The 16,739-nt window shown below is 39.1% G+C and overlaps 1 protein-coding gene across 36 annotated transcripts in view; it reads left to right on the forward strand.

Annotated features, from left to right (window-relative positions):
• shot (dystonin-like protein short stop) overlaps window positions 1-16,739 on the forward strand; it is a 123,732-nt gene that overhangs the window by 95,687 nt on the left and 11,306 nt on the right. For 23 of the 36 annotated variants that reach the window (XM_087413359.1, XM_087413361.1, XM_087413360.1 and 20 more), the window contains 20 exons: window positions 229-375; window positions 484-707; window positions 777-1,571; window positions 1,675-2,528; window positions 2,750-3,039; window positions 3,151-4,194; window positions 4,286-4,763; window positions 4,869-5,038; window positions 5,115-5,936; window positions 6,054-8,875; window positions 9,061-9,072; window positions 9,527-11,651; window positions 11,740-11,987; window positions 12,374-12,427; window positions 13,246-13,323; window positions 13,771-13,942; window positions 14,334-14,451; window positions 14,533-14,762; window positions 14,887-15,004; window positions 16,347-16,409. In XM_087413359.1, coding sequence (XP_087269485.1) covers window positions 229-375; window positions 484-707; window positions 777-1,571; window positions 1,675-2,528; window positions 2,750-3,039; window positions 3,151-4,194; window positions 4,286-4,763; window positions 4,869-5,038; window positions 5,115-5,936; window positions 6,054-8,875; window positions 9,061-9,072; window positions 9,527-11,651; window positions 11,740-11,987; window positions 12,374-12,427; window positions 13,246-13,323; window positions 13,771-13,942; window positions 14,334-14,451; window positions 14,533-14,762; window positions 14,887-15,004; window positions 16,347-16,409 — 10,864 coding nt within the window. The remainder of the gene's footprint in view (window positions 1-228; window positions 376-483; window positions 708-776; window positions 1,572-1,674; window positions 2,529-2,749; window positions 3,040-3,150; window positions 4,195-4,285; window positions 4,764-4,868; window positions 5,039-5,114; window positions 5,937-6,053; window positions 8,876-9,060; window positions 9,073-9,526; window positions 11,652-11,739; window positions 11,988-12,373; window positions 12,428-13,245; window positions 13,324-13,770; window positions 13,943-14,333; window positions 14,452-14,532; window positions 14,763-14,886; window positions 15,005-16,346; window positions 16,410-16,739) is intronic. The other 13 variants (XM_087413387.1, XM_087413386.1, XM_087413375.1 and 10 more) reach the window with 7 other exon arrangements.

The following is a 16,739-nucleotide window of genomic DNA, read 5'->3' on the forward strand; positions in this document are numbered from 1 at the left end:
TTTACCTGTACGTTAAAAGTGTGCCTGTGTTTGCATGCGTGAGATATGTCGTAAGCTTACCTACATTTCTTTAATCTTTAATTAATACGATGCTTATATCGTTATTGGTAAGATAACGATATTCTTATGATTTTACTTTAATTATTTTTTTTTTCTAGCACATTAAATGTAGCGAAATAAATAAACTGCACTAGTAGATAGAAATGAATTGTTTTTTTCCAACTTCAGCAAGCGGTGGAAGAGAAGTACAAGCTCTGTGACGAGACACTATCTAAGCTTCTACAGTGGGTCTCCGAAGTTGAGAATAGACTGGCGAATCAAGATACCGTCAAAGAAGACGTAGAGGAGTTGAGAAAACAGATAATTATCATGAAAGTAAGCAGAACTTATTATATATAATTATAATTTGTGTTAATCGAGCAATTGATCTAAATATATTTATTTTATAGAATTAAATAATTACGTAAAATGTGTTATTTGTAGGAAATAAAGGAGGATCTTGAATCTCACAGTCGACCCGTGTCATCCTGTCTAGATCAGATTCGACAAGTCGTCTTGACTGGCAGCAACGTGTTATCTAGCGACGAAGTGTCCACATTAGAGAAGAATGGTCGATCTTTAAAAACTCGATTTGACAAAGCATTAGATCGTACTGACAAATTAGTGAAACGTCTTATTGGTGCGAGAGATGAACTAACAAAGTTCAAGTCAGTATCTTTCATGTAATTACAGTACAATTTAGTGTCTTCCGAATTTAATCGATTTCTTTCATATAGGAATGAGCTGATGACATTCTCGATTTGGTTGGACAAAGCCAGAAGCGTGCTCGAGGATAAGGAGCGTTCCTTATCCGATTTGAACAAACTTAGTACCAGCACAGATACAACTCGCGATTTCATCAGTGATGTTATTGCTCATCAGGCAGATTTGAGATTTATTACAATGGCCGCACAGAAATTCGTTGACGAGAGTAAAGAGTACCTCCAAGTTCTTAACGACTTCAGGACCAGCTTGCCGCAAAGATTGCCACATAAAGAGCCCACAGCTAGCCAAGATTCACCGGTACGAGCCGAAGTATCCAATGCAACTGCTCGATACAAAGATTTATTATCTCGAGCGAATCTCCTGTCAGATAGATTGTCGGGAGTTGGCGGCAAACAGAGAGATTATCACGATTCTTTAGATAAAGCTAGAACGTGGTTGAGAGACGTTGAGCCAAAAGTTATCAGAGTTATTTCCGAATCTGTTGCCGCAGAACCGAAACAAGTAGAAGATCAATTGAGCAAAGCTAAGGCGTTGAACAACGAATTCCTCGCTAATGAACGTCTAATTGACAATGTTAAACACAGCGTTGAGGCACTGTTACATTCTTTGGAAGGCCAACTAACGATCAACGAGGCTAGAGAACTTGAGGAACCAGTGAGGGTAGTAGAAGATAAGTACAAACAACTCAGTAATGCTCTGGCTGATAAATGTCAAGAACTTGACACAGCGTTAGTAAGAAGTCAAGGAGTGCAGGATGCATTGGACAGTCTGGTTGCATGGCTGAACAACGTTGAAAGTCAATTTAAGTAAGTACAGGAGATATACAATTATATCGTTTCTGAATTATTTTGTGTTATCTTAAATTTATCTTTATTTTAATTATACTTTAACAAATCGTATATTCTATAGATCGCTTCAACGTCCAGCAAGTTTGCAGAAGGAACGCTTGGAGGAACAGCAAAGAGAACAGCGATTACTTCAAGCAGATCTAGATAGTCATCGTTTGAGCGTAGAAACTATTACAGCGAATGCTCAGGATCTACTCTTGAATTCGAGCAACATTCGCATTGCCAAACGTATTGAAAGCAAGCTGAAGGATGTGCAAAGTAGATTTGAAAAATTGATGGATAAATCTTTGAGACGCGGTGAATTTTTGGATGAAATCGCGCAGGCCCTGAACGAATTCCTCGGAGACGTGGCCAAATTCGAGAGTTGGTATGCACATATGATGGAAGTTCTCGATTCAAGAGATCTGAACAAACTTGACATGTCAGAGTACGAGGCTAAAATGGCTCAACTGATTGACATGCGCGAGGATCAGCGCGGAAACTTCGAAGATCTCATACGCAATGGAAAGAATCTGATTTCTAAGAAGGATATAACCGAAGCAGGCACGATTAGAGATAAGATCAAAGCACTCGAGTCTCAGTGGAAGGAACTAAACAATCTGCTCGACGAGAAACAACGATTGTGCAAATCTAGAGCGGAGCAGCACACAGCTTATGAGAAATTGCGGGATCAAATACTTGATTGGCTTACTCGTACAGAAAACAAGGTGCAAGGACTTGAGCCAGTCGCCGTAGATTTGGACAAATTAAAAATACAGCAAGAGGATTTGAAGCCTATACAAAAAGAATATCGCGATTACGGCAATACGGTTGATAAAATCAATGATCTCGGTATTGCTTATGACAGTTTGATGAAGGAACGCGGCGAAAGTCCAACGCGTCGACGTGGCAGTGCTAGTCCGACGAAGAGACCAGGTATTACATTTGCTATTATTACATCTATGATTTTGCATAGATACTTTTCGATAGCATGATTTTATGCAAACTTGTACATTGATGTTTTGCAAATTGTTACCAATTTAGTAACTTATCAATTACAACTAGCTCATATATCTTTCACATTGCATCTTTTTCAGCACATGATCATTGCTATTTCCGTTACGTTTGATCGTTTTTTTCTGTCATTTTTTTTGTAGTACTGCGAATGTCACAAGACGGTCGCTCGCCGTCACCCACTAAATCCTACGCAGTTCAAAGTCCGGTCTCCCCAGGTGGTAGCAGTGGATTCAGCAGCCGTCGTTCGAGCCAAGATGGTTTCCATCTCGAGGAATTATCGCCTGTTCAACAGCAACTTTCGGAAATTAATCACAGATACGGATTACTCGGCGTCAGATTGTCGGATCGCCAAACGGAGTTAGATAATATTAGGGAGGAATTGAAGAAACATTTGGACCATTTGAAAACACTTTCACAATTCTTGGATAAGGTAGTTATTTTTTAGAATAACATTACATTTTTAATTGTAACGTATATTTGATATTTGAATAATACAAAAAATATTATATAACAGAGCATAATACACAATTTTTGTCACTAGATTCAGCGGCAATTGCCTAAAGAAAGCATGCCTGCAACTAAAGATGATGCAGACAAAACGGTCAAACAAGTTAAGGTTCTCATTGAGGAGATGTATGAGAAACAATCTCTGCTGGATAGTACTCGAACGCAAGTGCGTGATTTGGTCAGACGTAAGAAAGGAGCTGACGGTATGGATAGATTGAACGACGAGATGGAAGACGTTGCTAGTCGGTGGAGATCAATTTCGGACAGATGCAAAGACCGAATTAAATTCCTGGAAGATATTAAAGATTTTTATGACACGTATGATGGTCTTAACTCTTGGCTTGGCGCTAAAGAGCGTATGCTGGGCGCTTTAGGACCAATTTCGGCTGATCCTCGGATGGTCGCAAGTCAAGTGCAACAAGTACAGGTTTTGCGAGAGGAGTTTAGAACTCAGCAACCGCAATTGGATCATCTCGTACAAATTGGAGAAAGTATCCTCATCACGATATCCATAGATTCGATAGATGGTCAGAAGATAAATGCGAAATTGCAGAGTATTTTACAGAGATGGGCAGATCAAATGGGAAGACTAGATGAAAGAGCTCAGAGTTTAGGTGACGCTGTTGATACTAGTCGTGAATTCGATGCCAGCCTTAACCGGCTGCGAGACGCTCTGCAAGGAATCTCAGATAATTTAGATGAGTTGACTCTTGAGAAGGATCCCGAAGAACAGCTTCGTAAAATCGAGAATCTAGAAAGACAATTGGAAGGTCAGAGACCATTGTTAGCGGATGTGGAAATGGCCGGTGCACAGTTGTGTGAGGTTCTAAGTGATCCAGCATCGAGATCCGAGATTCAAGGAAAGCTCGCCACAGTCGGCAAGATGTACAATAACTTGCAGAAAAAGCTGGATCATAGAAAAGCAGAAATCGAAGGTAATCTGCGAGATGGAAGACAATTCGAAGCCTCCTGTAGCAGAACTCTGGGATGGCTTGCGGACGAACTTGGAAACATGTCTGAAAAATTGCTAGTATCTGCTGATAGAGAAATACTACAACAGCAACTTGATCATCACGAGGTATGTACCATATTTAAAAAATTCTATGTTTAATTATATGTTTCATGTCTTCTTAGTTTTATTTTCTTGATAAAAACAAAACAATTTTTAGCCTGTTTATCGTAATGTGATGGGTAAAGAACATGAAGTCATAATGCTGTTGAACAAAGGACGCGACATACTTTCGCGGTCTCAGAAAACTGAAAATCGTTCGCTTCAACGTGATTTGGATAAGATGCAGTCACAGTGGGACCGTTTGAAGAAGGATACTGTTGAAAGGCACACTCGATTGCAGACCTGCGCGGAACATTGCAAGAAATACTATAAAGCTCAAGATGTATTTCTTCCATGGCTTCGACAAGCCGAGGATAAATTGGATAGTTTGATTCCCACTTCCTTTAGACGCAAGGACATCGAGAAACAACTGAAAGAATTGTCATCGTTTAGGAACGAAGTATGGAAACATTCCGGAGAATTCGAAAATAACAAGATGCTAGGCGAGACATTTGTCGGAGCTTGTGATATTGATAAGCAAAATGTAAAGAACGAGCTTAGTGCTATGAAAACTAGATGGGATAAATTAAATAATGGTATGTTTAAATTCGCTATTGTAATTATATCCTAATTTATTACATATTTAGATTTAGTGTTGTTTTATTATATAATATTATAATTTAATTATATATTTCTTGTAGACTTGCTGTCTAGAACACAATCTTTGGAAGATACTGCACGTCATCTAATGGATTTCAATGAAAACTTACGCGATTTGCAACACGGTTTACAACGTTGTGAAGATAAGTTATCTTCACATGATGCTCTTGGCGGAGCGGCTAAAGATCCGAAACTTCTTGATAGAATAAAGGTAATTAGATTATATTTTCACGCACAAAATAAAAACTACGATTAATATAAAATATATACTAATTATATAATTTTAGAACTTACGAGAGGAAACAACGAGCTTGAAGAAACCTTTGCAGTGTGTAAGACAACAGGCTAATGATCTTGTGAACAAAGCCGGCGAGCAAGGCGTCGATGCGACACATTTACAAGACGAAATTGACAATGTTACTGATCGCATTAACGACCTGCAAGCGAAACTAGATGACAGATGCAACGAACTGCAAAGTGCAGCGACAGCGGTTGCGCAATTTAATGATCAAGCGAAATTGATTAATCAACATCTGTCTGCTCTTGAAAAAGATCTAGATTCCATGAAAGCACCCGGTAGAGAAATCAAGATTGTAAGAGGACAATTAGAGGATATTGCCAAGATTGTTAGCAGAATTAACAAACTCTATGAAGAAATTGGCGATCTGGCGAATCTTGGCGAACGTTTGGTTGATTATGGCTTCGCTGCTGACGCTGTAGCCACAAGAGATCAGGTTGACGGATTTAAACGGCAAATTGGTAAACTGGATGAGCGAGCGCGTAACAGAGAAGATGAACTCACTTCTACTTTGAACAAGTTACAAGAGTTCTATCAATTACACGCAAATGTTATGGAGGGTATCAATGATGCAAATGAACAAGTCAGAAGATTTAAACCTGTGGGATCCGAAGTGGACTCTATTAAAGCTCAACAGGAGGACTTCAGAACTCTCAAAATTAAAAGGATTGAACCACTAGCACACGCCGTTGAAGATTGTAACGTGCTCGGTCAAAACCTCATACAAACTGCAGGACGAGATGTCAATACCAGTAATATCGAAAAAGACGTCGATAAAATGAACGAAAGGTGGAACGACTTAAAAGATAGAGTAAGCGTTCGATTTATATCTAAATATTAAGAAATGTATATATTTATTCGACATATTTATGCGAAAATTAACAACATACACTATTTTATTACTTAATTAATAATTATTTATTTTTAGCTGAACGAGCGCGATCGCAGGTTGGACGTTGGATTATTGCAGTCGGGCAAGTTCCAAGAGGCTTTAGATGGCTTAGCGAAATGGTTGACCGATACGGAAGACATGGTTTCGAATCAAAAGCCACCTTCTTCAGATTACAAAGTCGTGAAGGCGCAATTGCAAGAACAGAAATTCCTGAAGAAGATGTTGATGGACCGACAAAATTCTATGACGTCTCTCTACAATATGGGACGAGAAGTAGCCGCCGATGCGGACCCAAAGGAACGTAAGGCCATTGAGAAACAATTGAATGATCTAGTGGGCAGATTTGATAATCTGACGGAAAGCGCCGCAGAGAGGATGGATGCTCTTGAGCAAGCAATGACGGTAGCGAAACGATTCCAAGATAAGTTAGTACCACTTACTATCTGGTTGGACAAGACGGAGAAGAAAGTCAGGGACATGGAATTGGTTCCTACCGACGAAGAGAAAATACAACAGCGTGTCAATGAACATGACATACTTCATGAAGATATTATATCGAAGACGCCAGATTTTAGCGAACTCACGGAGATAGCGAGCCAACTTATGTCGCTGGTAGGCGAAGATGAGGCTACTACGTTGGCTGATAAACTGCAGGATGCGGCAGATAGATATGCAGCTTTGGTTGAACGATCCGAAGCTCTCGGTAGCTTGTTACAACGTTCGAGACAAGGCTTACGTCATTTGGTTCTTACGTATCAAGATTTACAAGCATGGATGGAAAACATGGAGATCCGATTGTCGAAGTATCGCATCTTGGCTGTACATACGGAAAAGCTTTTACAACAAATGGAAGATCTCGCGGATCTTACAGAAGAAGTATCTACGCGACAAACGGAAGTTGACAGTACCGTAGATTCCGGCCTAGAACTGATGAAACACATCTCGAGTGACGAAGCACTTCAACTAAAGGACAAATTGGATTCTCTGCAACGACGGTTTAACGATCTTGTCACGCGCGGCTCAGATCTTTTAAAACATGCCCAAGAGTCCTTACCATTGGTGCAACAATTCCATGATAATCACAATCGTCTGATGGATTGGATGCAAGGCGCAGAGGCTGCTTTGCAGTCCGCCGAACCTCGTGAGGAAGAGATTATCCGACTCGAGATGGAAATATCGGAATATAGACCCGTCTTAGACAAGATCAATGCTGTGGGTCCACAGCTGTGTCAAATGTCGCCAGGAGAAGGTGCTGCGACAATCGAAGGTCTCGTAACCAGGGACAACAGGCGATTCGATGCAATTGCTGAACAGATCCAAAGAAAGGCAGAAAGAATTCAATTGAGCAAACAGCGATCTTTGGAAGTGATTGGCGATATCGATGATCTGCTCGATTGGTTTAGAGAAGTGGATAATCAACTTCGAGAGGCTGAGCCGCCCAGCAGCGAGCCTGAAATTATTAGAGTACAATTGAAAGAACATAAAGCGCTTAATGATGATATATCCAGTCAGAAAGGTAGAGTTCGTGATGTTATTTCGACTGCAAAAAAAGTAATACGCGAGAATGCTCAGCACGAAGACACATCTACTATCAGAGATAAGATGGAGGACTTGCGCGAAACAATGGAAATTGTATCGGCTTTATCAACGGACAGATTGGGAGCTCTCGAGCAAGCTCTACCGTTAGCAGAACATCTTCGCGATACTCACGCTGGCCTGGTCAGTTGGCTCGAGGAGGCTGAACAACAAGTCGCTATGTTACCTATGCCTGCCTTGCGGCCTGACTTGATAGCGGCGCAACAGGATAAAAATGAGCTTCTTATACAGAGCATTAACGAGCATAAACCTCTAGTAGAGAAACTCAATAAGACCGGTGAAGCGCTCATTAAGTTGTGCAATGAAGAAGAAGGTATAAAAGTGCAAGACATCTTGGACAATGATAACGCTCGCTATGCGGCATTGAGAGCCGAGCTAAGAGGTCGGCAACAAGCGCTGGAGCAGGCACTGCAGGAATCCTCTCAGTTCTCTGATAAACTGGAGGGTATGCTGCGCGCATTGTCTTCTACCGCCGATCAGGTGAACGGCGCTGAACCCATCAGTGCTCATCCAGCTCGTTTACGCGACCAGATGGAAGAAAATGCTGCCTTAGCAGACGATCTTGCTCAGAGATCCGAGGCTTACGCGGCTGTTAAAAAAGCAGCGGACGATGTGATCAGCAAGGCCGGCAATAGGGCCGATCCGGCAGTGAAAGACATCAAACGCAAGCTGGATAAACTTAATAGATTATGGACCGACGTCCAAAAGGCCACGACCGATCGCGGTCACACTTTAGATGACACTCTAGCCGTCGCCGAAAAATTCTGGGCCGAGTTGAACGGAGTCATGGCCACTTTAAGAGAACTACAAGATGCGCTGGCTGGACAGGCGCCACCGGCGGCTCAACCAGCTGCTATCCAGCAACAGCAAGTAGCATTGCAAGAAATTCGACAAGAGATCGATCAGACCAAGCCAGATGTTGAACAAGTCCGAACATCAGGACACGAATTGATGGGCTTGTGCGGCGAGCCGGACAAACCTGAAGTACGAAAACACATTGAAGATTTGGATCAGGCTTGGGATAACGTCACCGCTCTGTATGCCAGACGCGAGGAGAATTTGATCGACGCCATGGAGAAAGCGATGGAGTTCCACGAGACGCTACAGAACTTGTTGGAGTTCTTGCAAGAGGCCGAAGATAGATTTGCAGAGATGGGCCCGCTTGGTAGTGATATTGATGAAGTGAAGAAGCAGATCAAGCAGCTGGCCAATTTTAAGGCCGAAGTGGATCCGCATATGGTGAAGGTCGAGGCGTTGAACAGGTGACGATTTAATTTTTAAGTTAAAACAGAATTTACATGTAAATGGCGTTACAAAGAGTTCAGTGCGCAGCATTGTCCCCTTTGTGCAACTCCCGTCCGATAATTATTTGCGATGAGTGACCTTCGAAAAAATGTAAAATCTAATCCCGTCTCTTTTGTTTTTCTGCGCCGGTTCCCGAACATAGGAGTCTGACAAGGCAAGTTAATCTCTCTCTGTGTTGTCGCTGGTAGTTAGAGCATGGCTTCGTATTGTTCTGAACGTGTTTATTTCCCCCTGTTTAGTTTAATAATCTTATTGCCCCTTAACAATTGCGTCATCACATTTAATCGGATCCTCCCCCTTTATGTTACCTCTAGGCAGATTGCTCAGCCGCATGTAGCAGGTAAACCGAGTGATCAATCGAGAATTCGTAGATGATAATATAATTTATATTTTTGATAGAAATAATATGGAAACGGCAGTGATTAATATCCAGTTGATATTAATTCCTCCGGTAGTTAAACTTATTGAAATTTTTATACCCGTCCTCCCTGTAGATATGGTTCATTGTTGTGTGGTTCGAGTATATATTGCAACATATACGTTTCTATATAACATCACGAGAAATAACGATACATTTTGTAACACTATTATCGTTTTTTCATATCTAGACAAGCAGCTGAATTAACGGAAAGAACATCCTCCGAACAAGCAGCAGCCATCAAGGAACCGCTTGGTGCCGTGAATAAACGATGGGACGGATTACTGAGAGGCTTGGTGGAAAGGCAGCGATTACTGGAGAATGCATTATTACGACTCGGTCAATTCCAGCATGCTTTGGATGAACTATTAGTATGGATCGAGAAAACTGATAAGACATTGGATAATCTCAGACCAGTGGCAGGTGATCCACAAGTGATCGAAGTCGAGTTGGCCAAGCTGAAGGTCCTAGTAAACGATATACAAGCTCATCAGACGAGCGTCGATACTCTAAATGATGCTGGACGACAATTGATTGAGGATGGCAAAGGTACTGCAGAAGCGTCTACTACAGCCGATAAACTAGGCACTTTGAATCGTCGTTGGCGAGATCTATTGCAACGCGCCGCTGATCGCCAGCGAGAACTAGAAGATGCTTTACGAGAGGCACAATCCTTCACTGCTGAAATACAGGACTTGCTGTCGTGGTTAGGCGATGTGGATAACATGATAGTAGCATCCAAGCCAGTTGGTGGATTACCTGAGACTGCATCCGAACAGTTGGAACGTTTTATGGAGGTGTTTAACGAATTGGAACAAAACCGTCCGAAAGTCGAAACGGTGCTGCAACAAGGACAGGAATATTTGAAAAAAGCGGATACGAGCAGCGCCGGTGGATTGAATCACAATCTGCGAACGTTGAAGCAAAAATGGGACAACGTGCTTTCACGCGCCAGCGATAAGAAGATAAAGTTAGAAATTGCTCTGAAGGAGGCCACTGAGTTCCACGACGCATTACAAGCTTTCGTCGATTGGTTGACAAATGCTGAGAAGATTCTGACGAATCTTAGACCGGTCTCGAGGGTCATGGAAACTATACTTCAACAAATCGAGGAACACAAAGCCTTCCAAAAGGACGTCGGTGTCCATCGCGAAACTATGCTAAATCTTGACAAAAAAGGAACCCATCTCAAATACTTCTCTCAAAAACAAGACGTGATACTTATAAGAAACTTGCTCGTGAGTGTGCAACATAGATGGGAACGAGTAGTTTCCAAGTCAGCCGAGAGAACGAGGGCTTTAGATCACGGTTACAAGGAAGCTAGAGAGTTCCACGATAGCTGGTCGAACCTAATGAACTGGTTGGATGATACCGAGAAGACTTTGGACGAAGTCGCTGCTGATGGACTTGGCGGCAATGATCCAGATAAGATTAAATCACGCCTTAATAGACACCGCGAAGTACAAAAGGCACTGAGTGCTAAGCAGGGCACGTACGACAATACCATGAAGAACGGTAAAACATTGAAGGACAAGGCGCCGAAATCCGATGAACTTGCTTTGAGGGAACTTCTAAATGAGTTGAAGAATAAATGGACTATGGTCTGCGGTAAATGCGTGGATCGACAACGAAAATTGGAGGAAGCCTTACTATTCTCTGGACAATTCAAGGATGCGATTCAGGCGCTGTTGGAATGGTTGAGCAAGACCGAAAAATATTTGGCCAATCCTGGACCACTTTATGGTGACCTGGATACGGTAACCAATTTAGTGGAGCAACATAGGAACTTTGAAAGAGATCTGGAGTTACGCGCCTCACAAATGGAATCCGTCATTAAAACTGGTCGCGAATTGGAATCTAAAGCCTCCATTGAGGATGCGTCAATGATCAGATCACAGTTGTCGGAATTAAATAGTCTCTGGGATAGAGTAACCAGTCTCTCGACGAAGAAGTCCAGACTATTGGAAGAAGCTCTTAGAGAGGCCGAACGGCTTCATAAAGCCGTTCACATGTTACTGGAATGGTTGAGTGACGCGGAGATGAAGCTACGATTCGCTGGACCACTGCCGGAAGACGAGCAGGAGAGTAGGAACCAATTAATGGAGCATCAGAGATTCCTTCGCGAGTTACAAACTAAGGAAATTGAAAAAGACAACACATTAGAGTTGGCACATATTATTCTTGGAAAAGCGCATCCTGATGGTGCCGCAGTTATCAAACACTGGATCACAATTATTCAGTCTAGATGGGAAGAAGTGGCAACATGGGCCTACCAAAGGAACCAAAGACTGGAGAATCATATGCAGGGATTACAGGTTTGTACTACACTAAATATCTATCTTATATAAGTCACATTTTATCTTATAGAAAAAATGAATATTGTTGTTATGTGTGAATTTGCAGGATCTTGATAATCTTCTCGAAGAGTTATTAGCCTGGCTCGAAGGTTTGGAGAATACTTTGAACGCCTTAGAGGCGGAACCTTTGCCCGATGATAGGGCTACGCTCGAAATGCTTATCGCGGATCACAGAGAATTCATGGAGAATACCAGCCGAAGACAAAACGAGGTTGATCGCGTGTGCAAAGCCCGACAAATTAAGCCAATAAAAGATGCAAGGAAAATATCGAAAGTCAGATCACCAGCACCTACGTACGTATTTATCAACGCGAGAATTTATATATTGATACAATTAAAATCCTTTCTGTTTTTGTGAAGAAATATGAATACCTACGTAATGAATAATATGCACAGCATTGTGCATCATTATGCTTACTTCATGTTAAAATCGTTAAGTGTTTGCATTCTGTTCATATATGTATTGCATCTGTATCTGTGTTAATTATTTCAACTTGTTTCTCACAAATTTTGCTATGTGCACATTGCAATTTTAGGAAAATTTTCAGACCATCATGTTTTGAAAGAATCTTTTACTTTGCTAGATGCTCGCAGTTATTGTCATCTTTTATGTATTGAATTTCGTACATTGTGTGTATTTAACTGTCGCATGATATGTTGCTTTTGCAATGGAATTTCAGTAAGGATCTCTATCAGGATAACGAGCATGAGCAGCCTCAGCCTCGTAAACAAAGGTGCGTTATCCATTATAACATATGTAAATATTTTCCACTTATTCTAATCACGTAATTATTTCGTAAGTACAGTGTTTATGCTATTATGCATTTTCAGTAGAAATGTGTGCGTTTTATTTTTGTATGATTTTTTATAATATTGAATACACAACATTCTCATTACACGATAATTCTTGTTCGCATAATAATTTCACAGTATCCAGCAACAGGAGCAGAAGTTTAGAATTAGATGTATTAACTCATTTGCTTTTCACTCGTGTGTGACTACTATATGCATAAACTTATTACTGTTCACAACGCACTGTGTTAAGAAAATCAGATACATTATATAATGTACGCAACCGTTCAACAAAAAAATCAAGCTTTGCCGTTGTTGTAAAATTCTTTAATACGATTGATCGTGGTCTTAGTTTCCCACTGGATTTAAAAGTATAAATCAATTATATTAAAGAATATTACAACAATGCAAAAGTACTTCTTCTGCTGAACGCAGCTAATATGTTCTTTTGCATTTTGTGTTATACATTGTGTCATTATAATGCAAACATGTAGCTTTAAGACACGATTAATTCTTTTTCAACATGATGTGAAATTGACTTTTTTTTAGATATTTATATAAAATATAATTTCCACATGTACGTAAGAATCGACACTTGATAAAAACTCGCGTTAATTTTTTACACTTTTATAATCTAATACTCACAAACGAAAAACAATCTATAAACCAGAGTGCTGTATTGAGACGCGAAGAAAAGCGTTTTATAGGTGCCTTATTTAGTAGAGAATGTTTGAGTGATGTGACGCATGTTCCTGTTTAGCCGAGGCAGCCCAGGTCGTGACAGAACACCAGATCTTTCATTGCCACACATCGGTCCACGCTTCCCACCCAAAGGAAGGTTCGTTACACCTAGTTTTATTTCAGTTCATTCTGCGCCATTCCATCATTTTCATCATACAAGCATTGCTACACTTATCGTACAACTTATTATACAACTCATTAATATCTCAGTAATGGGATTATTGTTTTTTTTTTTTAATTTTTTTGCGGGATGACATGTGGTCGGGTTTTCATAAATTGTTACTGTTCGTTCAGAAAATTGTTTGTCTTGTGAAAGTGTGAAGTCTTAGATTTTCTGCAACATTTACATTTGAATTTGTTATTGAGTTGTTTATGCGAAGATCATACCTCATTGTTATATCTTTTTCTTGAAATTATCTCTGTGATTAATTACCTTAATAAGATAACCTTTCACATTTTTAATTCTTATGTATTACATATATATATATATATTTTTTTTTTCATGTATAAATATATATATATTTTTTTTTCTTCTTATAAACAGCAAAGGAGCCGAGCCAGAATTCCGCAGTCCGAGAGTTAAGCTTCTCTGGGATAAGTGGCGTCACGTTTGGATGCTAGCGTGGGAACGACAACGCCGTTTGCAGGATAAATATAATTACATTCAAGAGCTGGATCGCGTTGCTAACTTCAGCTGGGAAGATTGGCGCAAACGGGTAAGAATTTTTAAAAAAAGGCGCCAAGTATATTTGTTCTTCAAAGAAAAAATTGTTATACAACACAAACCCAAATCGGTAACATTTTTAATTTTGCTTTAAATTAAATTTAAATAGAATATTATATTATTTTGTTTGTATTTATATTATTTTGTGTAGGATTAAAACTACTTGGCTTGGAATAGGAAGACTTTTAAATATAAACATATGTATACCTACATATTATTTAAAAGTAATTTAAAAAAAATTGATATTACTTGAATTTGTATGGTATGACGATTTTTATATGTTCTCTTTTTCTCTTTTATCTTTGATAGAAATAAAAATTAATCGTTTCTTTATCAATTATTATGAACCATTTAAATATATAGTATTTATTTTCTAATTGTAGTTCTTAAAATTCATGAATCATAAGAAGTCCAGACTAACGGATCTATTCAGGAAAATGGATAAGAATAATGATGGACTTATACCAAGGGACGACTTCATTCAAGGAATTATGAACACCAGTATTTATCATATCTTGTTTATTTTTTTTTCTATATAAAAACATTTATTTTTCTAATATCCTAATTATTTCGAATTCATAGAATTCGAGACTTCCCGTCTGGAAATGGGAGCTGTTGCCGATCTCTTCGATCGTCACGGCGAAGGCTTGATAGATTGGAAGGAGTTCATCGCCGCTCTGCGACCCGACTGGGAAGAACGACGCACTTACAACGACACGGACAAGATACATGATGAAGTTAAACGGTTAGTTATGCTGTGCACCTGTCGCCAGAAGTTCCGCGTTTTCCAAGTTGGCGAAGGAAAGTACAGGGTATGTATATAATTAAATAACGATTTAATGAAACGGACATGCATTTATCTAATTGTAATCAAATATCTGTTAATATCTATTAATAATTACATATGACTTAATTATAACGACTACGAAATTGCAGTTTGGAGATAGCCAGAAATTACGATTGGTTCGAATTCTACGTTCCACTGTTATGGTACGCGTCGGTGGAGGCTGGGTAGCGTTAGACGAGTTCCTTCTAAAGAACGATCCATGCCGCGGTAAGTATTCATCACGAGCCTTTAATCTGCGCGATATATATAGGCAATCCGAGATCAGGTTGAGATAAATCGTAATTTATACTCTCACGATTTTTTTTATTATACCAATAGTAAGAAAAAAAAAAGTAATTAATTAAAACGATTTGTGACTGGGTGGAACTATTGGATTAATGCGAAACATATTTGCAAGGCAAATTACTCCTTAATTGCAAGCAAATAACTTTCAAAAGAAATTTTCTACTGTCTCCTTCTCTTTGTCCTTCTTTCCCAAGAGGCAATTAAACTTGCGTTCCCGTTTAATTTCGATATTTCTAATAATCGAAAATGATACTTTTAAGTATTTGTTATTATAACAATATGTTAACGTTTTGTTTTTGTTTCCATCGCTGTTACTTCACATTAATCAACATTACTTTGCTTTGCTGCATTAAATGTAGAAATGTAGTACCATTTAAGAGAAATTCATTGTCATTAACGAAAGCCTGAACGTCGATTTGATATGACTATTTGTCTACTCTATATCCTAATAAGACTAACTAAAGATATTAAGATAATATGTATATTATATATACGATTTCCACTCCTGAGGGGTCATAACATTGCCATTATAATCAGACATTAAATGCAACTCACTGTTAATTTAATATTAAAGAACAATTGAGAGTAGTGTACATTCGCTGTTTATTGCTTTTGCTTATCTAGAAACTATTTTTCCGGTATATGTATATTGGTTTACTTCGTTGATATTCGATAAAAAAAATCAATTTAATATTATTATTTTTACATTAAATTTTACATTTATTATATTATATTTACGCTATAACATGCATGACAATTTAATTTAATCACTTCAATATTGAATTGCGTGAAAAATGTCTATTGTCAGTTTTCTCTCTACTTTTCTTTTAATTTCTCTCTTTGCCTTTTCCGCCAATGATAAATTCATCAATGAATTTTGGAATATCAGTCTTGAGATAATCATTAGTTCTACGTCAGAGAACTTTTCTGGTATAGTACGATTTTATGAGTAGTAGGTAGAAGGTAATATTACAGTAGGCATATCTAACATCTTGTTAACTATGTACTAACGTTAACATAACTGTTCCTTACTGTCCATCGATCCTCCTCACATCCTCGTACGTCTAACTCTACAACAAAAATTTCTGTTTGTTTCATTTTCATGTATATCTTTTACGTTTATATTTTACGTTTGTTTACCGAATGTGTTTCCGTTTACTAAAAAATTATAAACTTCTAAATCGCGGCGCATGCATGAATATATCGACACATCTTGTTTCTTTCTAATCGATTTTGTCTCTCGAATCGTGATTAACTCGTTAAGTTTTTCTGATGCCAATACCGGATCCTAACAAACCGGAACAACATGAGGGTTGGTGTCCGCTCGGTGAGAACTGTTTTACGTGCACAATTCATTCATGGTCTATACATTGAACGAAACTTGCTCGTTCAATTATTAAATTGTCTTATTCAAATTCTCAATTGAATATTTATTACAAGTCCGAGTCGGCCCGAGATATTAGTTAATAACTAGCAATTGCTGTAGTATAGACCATGAAGGTAATATTCCTGCGTATGGTGCATGACTTTATTAGCTTATTCGAACTAATTTTTCGAAGTGTTGCCTTTTTGTTGAGTATGTCTACGTACGTGCGTATACGGTTGTATTATATGGAACGATTGGCAATTACTGTCTGGATAAGGTAAATAGATTGCG

The sequence above is a fragment of the Acromyrmex echinatior genome, chromosome 14 (genome assembly GCF_024713525.1).
Source record: "Acromyrmex echinatior isolate Ae372 chromosome 14, ASM2471352v2, whole genome shotgun sequence".
Lineage (NCBI taxonomy): Eukaryota > Metazoa > Arthropoda > Insecta > Hymenoptera > Formicidae > Acromyrmex > Acromyrmex echinatior.